At 40.5% G+C, this 11,547-nt stretch overlaps 1 protein-coding gene across 1 annotated transcript in view; it reads right to left on the reverse strand.

Annotated features, from left to right (window-relative positions):
• Positions 1-10,651, reverse strand: part of LOC131248342 (Golgi SNAP receptor complex member 1-2) — a 12,235-nt gene extending 1,584 nt beyond the window's left edge. The window contains exons 1-4 of the mRNA XM_058248597.1: positions 10,293-10,651; positions 5,910-6,106; positions 5,570-5,659; positions 5,409-5,480 (exon numbers count right to left, since the gene is read on the reverse strand). Of these exons, the coding sequence (XP_058104580.1) occupies positions 5,409-5,480; positions 5,570-5,659; positions 5,910-6,106; positions 10,293-10,428 (495 nt within the window). The 5' untranslated portion in view covers positions 10,429-10,651. The remainder of the gene's footprint in view (positions 1-5,408; positions 5,481-5,569; positions 5,660-5,909; positions 6,107-10,292) is intronic.
• Between the last annotated feature and the right edge of the window lie 896 nt (positions 10,652-11,547).

Below are 11,547 nucleotides of genomic sequence, written 5' to 3' on the forward strand. Positions count from 1 at the left end.
TGTTTTAGTAACTATGGGTATGACATGGGAATGGAGATGTTAACATAAGGTATCGCGCCAATTTGGATGCGTTCTGCACTCTGGGTGACATTAATTCTCCATAATTCTGATGTCAAGATTTTACCATGGGAGCCATCATGTACACCCAACTGATTGATAGAAACACCCACACTTCTACTTTTGGTAATACACTAGTACAAATTCCCTTCTACCAAGAGTAGAAAAGAAAGGGTGAAAGTCGTAGATATTGTAAAGTCGCAATCACAAGTAAACAAAGAACACAAAAGAAGGGTGGGTTAGGAAGATAGGTGACTCAGATGAATTAGAACACTAGTTATGCATACAACTTGCAGGATGCTAAAGAAAAAAGAAAAAAGAATCATCCAGTTCAAGATTTCATGAAGCCGGCATAAAGCCACTTACATAATTCAAGATTTCATACTGACAGAAATTCAGAAAAGAATTATCCAGTTCAAATTTAGTTTGGCTTTATTAAAATGTCTAGTACTTTTACACTCAGTTTGGAAGTTGAGTGGGTATGCTACCCACTCTCCCTTGACGCATTGCCAGGGATAGAATGCCTTTACCACGGTGATCGGAGAGGCAGTGACACTGATGCCCCACCAAAAGAAATGAGTAGATGCAATGGGGGAACCACTACCAGAGTGGTATGGGAAGCCAGTCATGTCTAAAACCTAAAAAGGACTGCAAGAAGCTAGACAAATGAGTTCTAATTTTCAGTTTCATTCAGCTTTTATCAAGACTTGTGGGTTCATCTGAGCCAACCAGATCCTGATGAGATGTTGGGTCAACTTAATGATTGGACCAAGTCACCCGGTTCAAATCAAGTCACTTGTTCTACGAGAGGGTTGAGTCAACTTGATCCATAGGGAGAGTCTAGTGGATAAATGTCAGGAAAACTGCAGAGTTAAGTTGTTAAGAACCAAGTTTATCAATTTGAATAGATGGTTTTGTTGAACCAGTATGTTGACATGTTAAATGTACTTAATGACATGTATTGCAATGCAAAGTGGGTTGGACAACATAAATAAATAAACAAATAAATGGGATCAAAGCTGAGAGATCTTTCCGTGAAATCTTATTTTGAAACTATATATTATGTCGTCGTCATGACGGCTATTCGATCAAACTGGAACAATCACTAGCATCTACTTTTTCTACAGATCATCATGCATGGTAAAACTTTGATTATGAACCTTATAAGGATGGGCAATCTCCCCCTATAGAAACCCCATTTCTGAGATTTGGGTGGGTGTGATGTGCCATCAAATTTCATTAGTGATGTCACATTCCAATCTCAGTCCACGCAGCTATTGATGTGATCACTACCTTGCAAGCATCCATATCACTGAAGCCAACCCTAATAGACTTTATTGATAGGGACCCAAACAAATCACATCTATAGAACAATATAGTTATCAAAGATGATAGGAAACAAAATATATGCCCATTTCAAGCTTCGTAAATCCATTCCAGAGAAATCAGAGCAGTTCAGAGAAATGCATACCAAACATATTCCATATTGGCTATTGTGCCATTCAAAGATTTATCCTAAAAGCAACAGCCAGTGAAGGGACAAGCAGCTCACATTAGTGATTTTTTTTTTTTTTGCAATGCATCTCCCTAACAAATTTGTCCATTAATGCAAGTTATTTTCTACTACTGGGTTTTGCAACATCCGCATCTCAAAAAAAATCATAATGACAACAACAAAAGTGCTTGATCTTTGTCCAAGAAAGCTAATGCAAGCAGGTACGATTGCACGAGCATGTGATGGAGATATGGGTCACGAAAAGACCAATTTGTGGGTCCTCCAGCTTATTTGGTGGGCCCCACGCATTGAGTTGTGTAAAGAAAGTTTTAAGGCGGTATGGATTCCATGTGTGGTTGTAATTTGATTGTTCATCATCTTTATTTAATCAACATTTTAGGCAGAATTTTAATATGATCTTACGTGTCATTAATTCATAATCAGTTTTAGGAAATTTGGGAGATTTGTATCTTGAGGGAGCTTTTCTTTTGTTTTTTTGTTTTTACTTTTCCTTTTTCTTTTGGGAGAATTGACAATGATTTATTGTAAAGAGCAAAAGGTCAAAGAAAAAACAAAACAAAACTACATACTAGCTAAAAAAAAAGGCCAATCATTTGGGTCTACCCCCTTCATACAAGAGACCCACCCAATTATATCCATCTCCGACCCCTTCTTGTTTTGTAAACAACAATCATTCCTGTCCTTTCATATTTCCCACAAAATAGCCATCACCAGTCATCACTAGTTTCCTCCAAATGATCTCTTTCCTTCTTGGTCGACACTTGTCCAAGATAAAAACAAGCTCGAAATGGACCCCAACATCATCCAATGTAAGTCAAAACGAGCAATGATTTTGATCCAAACCTTCCAAGCGAATTGTATGTGTGAGACAGGGGCAGGAAGGCCTTTGATGCCGATACCGTTGAGGATGCCTGAACACTAACCTTGATGGAGCATTTTGGATAGGGCCTCCCCGACAAGGAGGAACAGGAACGGAGACAGAGGATCCCCTTGCCTTAGCCCTCCAGAGCTCCGGAAGAAGCCTCTTAGCGTGCCGTTTAGGAGGATAGACAGACGAGTAGAGCCAATGCATTCCCTTATCCACGACCTCCATTTCTTGCCAAAATCGATACGCTTCAACAGGTACTGCCGGAACCACCAATTGATGTGATCATACGCTTTTTCCACATCTAGTTTACAGAGGAGATGTTTTGACCTGGACAGGTGACTGGAGTGCAAGACTTCATTGGCAATTAGAGCACAATTCATGATCTGTCTCCTTGCGATGAAAGCGCTTTGGTTTGCTGAGATGATCTTGCCTATAACCTTTAACAGCCGAGTAGACAGAAGCTTTGCCAGGATTTTATAGGGGCCCCCGAGCAGGCTTATCGGACAGAAGTCTTTAAAAGCTGTAGCTCCAAAGAACTTCGGAATGAGAGTGAGGAAGGAAGAGCCAAGTCCTTTCGAGAGCCTACCCCTGGCACGGAATTCATGAATGAAGGCCATCACATCCTCTTATAGGATCTCCTAGAACAATTGGAAGAAGAGAATTGGGTAACCGTTCGGGCCGGGGCTTTATCTCCACCTAACCCGACAACTGCCACTTTAACTTCTTCCACAGTGAAAGGGGACTCGAGCGACGGAGCCTCTTCTTCTGATATTGAATCAAAAGGGAGATTGTCCAGTTGAGGCCTCTTCTAGCCATCGGACTGGAGGAGCGAGCAGAAGTGGGCTACTGCTGCTACAGCTATCATATCTCTATCTTCAATACGGACTCCTTCTACCACGATGCTGCTGATCTTCAATACGGACTCCTACTAGGAGCTCTTTACCCACCATCCTCCTTCCCAAATGCCATATTTACAAGCTATTGTTTCCATCCATAGCCTTGCTTCCTCCACTCCAAATCTCCAAAACCACTTCCCTAGAAAGGCACGGTACATCTACTCCAAATTCCTTACCCTCGCTCCCCCCCTCCATATATGGTTCACAAACCTCATCCCATTTTAATAAATGGAATTTATGCTCAACTTCCACTCTTTGCCACAAAAAAATTCCTTCACGAATTCTCCAATCTGTCCAGAACTGACGCCAGGCACTTGAAAAGAGACATGAAGTAAATTGGTAAGTTTGACAATACTGTCTTTATCAACGTCAATCTATCCCCCAAAGAGAGATGTTTCCTTTTCCATCGAGATAGTTTCCTTTCTACAAACTGAAGGTGAGAGATCAAAGGCAACCCTCTTCTTCTTCTTCTTTTTCCCCTTCCCACACCAAAGGCTTCAATAAGCCCGACTGACTGACCCTTATCTAGCATTTTGCTAAATGCTTCAACTACCACCACAAATAGAAAAGGGGAGAGAAGATCCCCTTGCCTCAACCCTCTTGAAACTCGAAAATAGCCCTTATGCGATCCGCTCACCATAACTGAGAACCTTACAGATGTAGCACAATCTTTCATCCACTGTCTCCATTTCTACCCATAATCCAATCTACCTAACACAGTGTCTAGGAACCTCCAATTTACATGATTGTGTGCCTTTTCGATGTCCAACTTACACAAAATCCCCTCTCCCTTTCCCTATAGCTTGCATCAAACATTCATGGCTATTAAGGCACTATCTAGAATCTTCTTCCTACTATGAAAGCTCCCTGGGGATCCAAAATACCTTTGTTTAAAACTACTTGAAACCTTGTTGCTAGGATCTTCGCAAGAATCTTGTATGGCCCTCTCATTAGACTAATGGGGTGGAAATCATGAAGGGATTCTGCTCCCTGAACTTTCGGAATAATGGCAATAAAAGAAGCTCCTAATTCTGTCGACAAGTGACCCTTTTCCTAGAATTCGGCAAGGAAGCCATGGTCTACCTTGATTAAATCCTAAATGGTTTGGAAAAAAGCCATCGGGAAACTATCCGGACATGGAGCTTTATCCCCTCCTATGAATCCACTGCCACCTTCACCTCTTCCATTGAAATTGGCTTTTCTAGACTTTCTGCTTCAGAAGAAGACAGTTGGTTGAAAGGTAGATCTTTAGATGTGATTTCTCTAAAAATAATCATCTTTAGATTTACAAGATCTCTTTGAATATATTTTTGTATTTTAGACAATATAAAGGCTTCTAAAGGCCATTGTATGTAAGAGTGATGAAATGCAAGCAAGCACGACATGTGGGATCCCCATTCATCAATTCGGACCATTCATTCAATAGTACCATTGGGAGCAAGCCATGGTGCAAGAATCAGGCCGATCAGATGATCCTACCCTATGAATTAGGCCAATTTGTTTTTTTTTTTTTTTTTTTTTGAGCCATAGATCACATGATTAGAATAATCAAACCAAGTGCTACTTTGGAATCATAAGCAATACAATATTGGATCTATAGGATGGATGGTTCAAGATGATGATTGGACCTATTTTGTTTATCCTCTCAACCTTGACTGTTCATTTTCCATGTTTAATAGGATCTTATGTGTCATCATGCCATTAGTAGCTTTCTATTTTGGGAGCTTTGTATCTTGAGGGATTTTTAGAATATGACTTTAAAAATGGCAGACTCTAGATTTGTAGGATCTCTTTGGATCTAGCTTTTGTATTTTGGCCAATATAAAGACTTCTGAGGCAATTGTATGAGAGAGTTGATGAATAATAGTTCGAATGAAAAAGATGCATGAGTTTGGAGAAAATATTTTATGGCAAAGGGAGGAGACCCTAAAAAATGAACCTCTTTGAATATTGTGGGTTGTACAAAGATCCTTCTGCTCTTATTTTCTCTCTCATTCACATCCTATGTCAAAAGCCTACAGAGCAACTTGGGAAGTTAGGGACTATGATACTGTGAGCAATGAAGTCTTACTTGATTTATGCTTCCATGAATTGAAGCTCGTTCTCGTAATAAATGCATTCTAGGTGACATACTCCCAGCTGCCTAGATGAAGCATAAGAAAATAAAACAGGTCAGATAGAAAAATATAGAATACTTGGGCAAATGAAATTTATGACGGGAATCTTCCTCACCTTGTATTCACTGATATCATCCCTTACAGAATTTAGAAGCTCAGCATGTTCCCTCATGGAGTTTATGTTTCCTTTTGTCCGTCTAAATTCCTGTAAAAAAAAAATAGTAATGACCTAATGAGGCTGAGAGTGGCACCAAAGCAGATCAAAGAATAAGATGATACAATCCTGGTGAGAGCAAACAGTGTTATGGAAGTGCAACCAGCTAATACAGGATTGGATCGCCAGGGACTCATATGGAGAGAAGCATAGGAGAATGATATATCATGATGAACTAAAAATAGAGATGAAGTTACCAAGACCAAAATGAAAGATCTGGTAAAAGTAAGAAAAGAGTAACCTGTGTAAACTCGTGGAGTATGTCCCTGTGCCTTGCTAGCTTCTGGGTAACTGAAGTGGTAGGTGTTGCAGACGCAGCACATCGACTCATGGAATCATTGATATCTAGCAGCTTTTCAAGCAAGGACTGGATTTCCATTTCCATTGACTTCCACGACCTGCTGGATCCAACAGTTGGTGACCCATTATCTGCATAACCTGCACCAATAATGTAATTGTCAATAAGAAGGGCATTTGCCATCCTCATTAATTGAAACTGTTAAAGAGTGATGGAAGTCCACACATAGATTCCTTATATATTTGAATTTATTGCTACTGAGTTGTTAACTCGGTGGAACTCGTATGAGTAAAACAACCCATGTAGAATAGCAGAATACACAAGAGTCAATCACTAAAGATGTATAACCATAGCTCACAAAAAGAATCACAAAGGTAGATCTTCCGAGTGCCAAAGGAATGCTATTTAAAGAGCAATAGCTGTTTATCCATTTACAAAGAGCCAAATGATTGGCCATAAGGACAGAATTCATCAATTTAAGGTTTGATTACTGCCACATGCATATAGTGAGACTGCACATGACCGACATGCGTTACAATTTCACATGCCTTTTTTTTTTTTGGAAGATTGTTACCCATCAGTTATTGGCTTAGGTTGTACCCCAATTACTCAATATAATTTTGCAGAGTGGATGATTCCCATTCTGCCATGTTCTTGGAGAGGGGCAGAAAACCGAAATGACAATATGCGGATACGGTTTCCATATTTTTTAGCCCCAAAACATTATTCATTATGGTTCAGGTCCTACATAATTTGGGCTGAAAAATATTCTGCCCACCTGACATTTTGCTGGGGCATCTGAAACATATATATTTCAAGGCTAGGTTTGTCATAAAACGGCAATAATAAGTCTGAGCTGGTTATTGTGAAGTAGCAGGTTAACAGTTAAAATAACCACATTATTCCCAAAGAGAATGATGACCAGATTATCCATCTAAAATAGAATTTTTTTGGCCAAGGGTCCAAGAACAAGAGGCTGGTGGTACTAAAGGTGTTCAGTTCATGGGCACCACAAGAAGACAACTAAACTCTGTCAGTTCATGTGCCATCATTACAATTTTACCACGATAAACCAATAATGGGAATTGTCGGTCAAATGCAATGTTTTTAGGAGATAAGGTATTGTCATTTGAATTTTGTAATCATTGCACTTTTGCAATACATAACTGATGTAACTAGCAATCCAAACAGGCCATTATTTTCCTCCGTTTTGGTTCGTCTCCAAGACTTGAAAGAAGGTGCAATGTCTTATTCAAATCTAGATAAGGAGTGCCTCACCCTTTACACAGGTTATGTGTATCAACCTATAGTTATCCCCTTCCCGTTTTTCTTTCTCTATCTTATTTTCCTTTTGGTTCATATGCATATAACCTCATCCAACCATTGTTCTAATTCCCTTGGTTTTATAAGCCTTAATTTCTAGTTCTCAGCCAGACCCATTCAATTCAATTCTTTAAATTGACATCTATAGTTTGCAACCCCTAACCTGTGCTTTAAGTTACTCCTATTTCCTAATCCCCTATAACCTCTAACCCAATTACTACACCCATAAATTTGAAACTCCTCAAAACTGAAATTTTAGCTTTGACTACCCTTCCAGCATTAGAGGATCAAATGAAACATTGTCTAGAAAATCTAATAGCTACTCATCGGATGTTGGCTTAGGGTGTAACTCAAATTGTGGGTGAACAGCTATTTTTGCAGAATGGATGACTATCTATTCTGCCATAGTGCCATGTGCTTGGACAGAAACGAAAATCACATTATGAGGGATATGGTTTTTCCATCTGCTAACCACAAATAATTGTGTGTTATGTTTCAAGCCCCACATGAAATGTAACATATCAAATTGGGTCGCTCCTCCTTTACAAGGACATCCCAATACCCCTTTAGAATTAATGGAAAGGAAACATCTCCACATCTAATACATCACAGTGAAGTTTGTCATAAAATGAAAATAACAAGTCTGAGCTGGCGAGGGACCATGGTAGTGAAAACAACCACAAATATTTACAAAGAGAATACCATCCATCTAAAATGGAAATGTTTTGGCCATCAGCCCAAGAACAAGAGGGAGGGTGCAAAAAAGGTTCAATTCATCAACAACACAAGAAGCCATAAACACACTGCAATTTTGGCAAATGATGAGGAGAGTGTGGGAGTAGATAAAGAGTGCTACAGAGTAAAGAAGATATTTTCTTTTTTTAATTATTATCACCAGTGAGGTCTTATTACAATGGAAGTGTCCATTCTCTAAACCTATTCTGATGGGTAGATACCATGCTATGAAAGTAAGACTATGCATCGAACAAAAAGAAAGATTATCCTTCTCTTCAATAAGAAATATAGAGATTTTAAGGTTGACGAGAATCAACAGTTTTATTGATGCAGGACAATTAACCACTTGCTCTAAAAGCTCGAACTGTTAGAGGTCGGCCGAACCCCCCTCGTGGGCCCCAAATCATATGGGTGTCGCCTTACACAAGCCACCCGCCTCACACGAGCCGCCTACCCCAAGTGTGCCCCTGCATTCCACAGGCAACCCCACTCAAGCTCGATATGAAAATGTCCCTGCATTAATTACCCCCCGTGAGGAATCTTGAATACGAGACCTCCCACTCTGATACCAATTTGATGCAGGACAATTAACCACTTACTCTAAAAGCTCGAAATGTTAGAGCATGACGAATTAATTCCTTTATCTTATAGCCTAGGCCCCACATCTTATGGGTTAGGACCTCGGCCGAACCCTCCTCGTGGGCCCCAAATCACATGGGTACCGCCTCACACAGGCCGCCCACCCCGAGTGTGCCCCTACATCCTACGGGCAACCCCACTTGAGCCCGGTGTGAAAATGCCCCTACATTATTTATCGACATCTCCTTGCTCATAAGGAAGTTAACTGCATTTAGCCTCAACAACTGACATAATTGATTGAAGCTGCTAAAGGCTGTCGATTCAATTAGGAGCCATGTCGAAAAGCACAAAATGACATTTGTGTCCACTCGAAGTAGCACCCTGACCGATCATTCACACAGAGCTTTTCAAGGGGCGGTGAATTTCAGCTCATGCTGTATGCTAGAGGTCTTGTACATAGAGCATAGAGAATGGTGGAGTTATGTAGAGTACTGTGGAGATTTCTAGAATGTTTTGGAGTTATCTAAGGGAGACTTGTAGAGAGAGTAGTATAGTTATATAGGGGATTGTAGAGTGAGTAGTATAGTTACCTAGAAAGATTCTAGAGTGTTCCTGGCCGTTGGATGATCATTGAATGTGCCATCCTTGCCATCCCCAGAAGGTTTTTACGTGTACATAAGGAGGGGTCCTCATTTGTAACCAACCTCAGAATGAGCTCTCTTGTATTCTAATGCAAAACAAGACTATTGCCCTCAAGACTCTCTAGTGTGCTCTTTTATCTTTTCCAAGTAGCTTGGCTACATTTGGGTCGTTGGCTACCTCAACTACAAAGGGGTTGTGAGTCAAATGCTGCATGGTCTACACTATGGGAGCACTTAGGCTGTGAAAGGCCACTTTAATTTGACAAATACAGCTTTGTCTAGAAAGCATGGAAACCCCATTTGGCATTGAGCAAAATAGAGGAAGTCTATCAAACCGGCTCCAAAAGGCAACGGAGTTTGTTCTTCTAGTTTGGGCGGATAGCCAATTCTGCTCAATGCTATTTTAAGGCTACTACCTCATTATCAAAACCATCATTAAAGGTGCATATACAAAAACCATCATTAGTGAAAACTACTTCTTCGTATAAATACAAGGAAGCATTATCTGCGACATCCAAAACACACCCTTAATGACAGTTCCAAGGATTCACAATGAGGAAGTAACCCTCAAATCGCAGTTATGTTCCTTCTGAATCCAACTCTTAACTTAAAAGCAATGTAATTTTCAATTCGAATCCTAGTCCTTCAACATGAATGGCAAGGAAAGTACAATTTCGTGATTCCGACCTAACAACACTAACAGTCACAATTGTCAAATTCTTCATGGAAACATGCTCTAAACTGATCATCCAAGAATCAAATCACGACCGTGAAAGTAGAAATCGAAAGATGCCTGACCACATGAATCTGCAGGATTGTGTTCACAGTCACAGCCAATCTCTAACATATCAGATCCAAATATCTCTTAACCTTTCATATCCAGAATGCATTTCGATGCCATCTCAATTGGCTTTTAGGCGAGATCAAGAAAAACACAATTATCAGGTTTCTATCGTTACATCAATGTAAGATAAAAATGGAGAGAGAGAGAGAGAGAGAGAGAGAGAGAGAGAGAGAGAGAGAGAGAGAGAGAGAGAGAGAGAGAGACCTCCTCCTTGTGTGTATCTTGCACCGAGCTTGGCATAGGAAGAGAGCTTGACGTCGAGATCTCCCTCGATTTTCCTGGCTTCCTTCCTTAATTCCTCCCAACCCGATTCCTGTAGCTCCAGATTCGGATCCCCCATTTTGAATGTGTAGGAAGATGGGATCTCTCTCTCTCTCTCTCTTTCTCTAATGATGATTTTTCTTCTTGTGAATTCGGTTTTTCTATCGTGCGCGCTAGGATTCCCGTCCCAGATCAGATAAACGGAGATGAGATGACACCCTTTTCTCACTTTCTCTTTGTTTTTGCTCCCTCTTTCCCCTTCATTCCCTCTGTCCACCGAAACGAGGGTGCGCCAGAGGCTTTGGGGAATTTGCGGTACACGGACACGGTGTCGCGCGTGTGGATATCCATGACCTTCCATTGGAAAGGGACTGTGTCTTCGTGGCGTAGCCCAAAAGTTAGGATCATCCTATCAGAGTAGAATGTTCACCGTTGAAAATCTTTCCAGGCCCATGTTGTGCGGTCCCTTCACTTTCCAACACAACTAATTTCTCCCAAGTTATACAATACAATGATCTATAGGCTATAGCAAATGATGAATAAAATGAATTCCAGGCTGCCAAGTTATCCAATGATCTATACCAAATGATGAATATCTGTTGTATGGATCTGCCGCAAGTTTTGGACCTATATTCTGAAAAGATAAAAAATAAATAAATAAATAGTCACGGTGGACACTTAGAGCCCCTGCCCGTTCCCAGCTGGAGACGGTGAGTTCCTCGATCAACATTTGGTAGAGTGGGCAACTGTTAAAATCATATTAATTGGATGATCAGCACCATTAGATGATGGGAATTTGACTGTTGACGTAGGTCATTGATCTCTTTTGTTTTCAAGAGTCAATTTGTGGGCCATCAATTACACTGAGAGAAGTGGGTTTGATGTGTCATCTCAGTTCTAGGCCGTCATAAAACATTTCAGAGGACAGCGGACACATATGGACATTTTGACGAGCTCCCTTTCACACGGGTTCCAGTGGGCAGACTGTATCAAATATCATTAATCAAGTGGACCGTTTTACCACATCTATGTCATTCCAACTCATCGTGACTGCCCAAACTCGGCCGAGTCTGAACTCGATGTAGGTCGAACCAGTCGCCTCCGAGCGTTTAACCATGATTGCCATTGCTAATCTGGTTAGCTGTTAACTGCATAGGATATATGCCCAAAAATCACAGTGATTACATTATTTCTAACC

The sequence above is a fragment of the Magnolia sinica genome, chromosome 6 (assembly GCF_029962835.1).
Source record: "Magnolia sinica isolate HGM2019 chromosome 6, MsV1, whole genome shotgun sequence".
In the NCBI taxonomy this organism is placed as follows: Eukaryota; Viridiplantae; Streptophyta; class Magnoliopsida; order Magnoliales; family Magnoliaceae; genus Magnolia; species Magnolia sinica.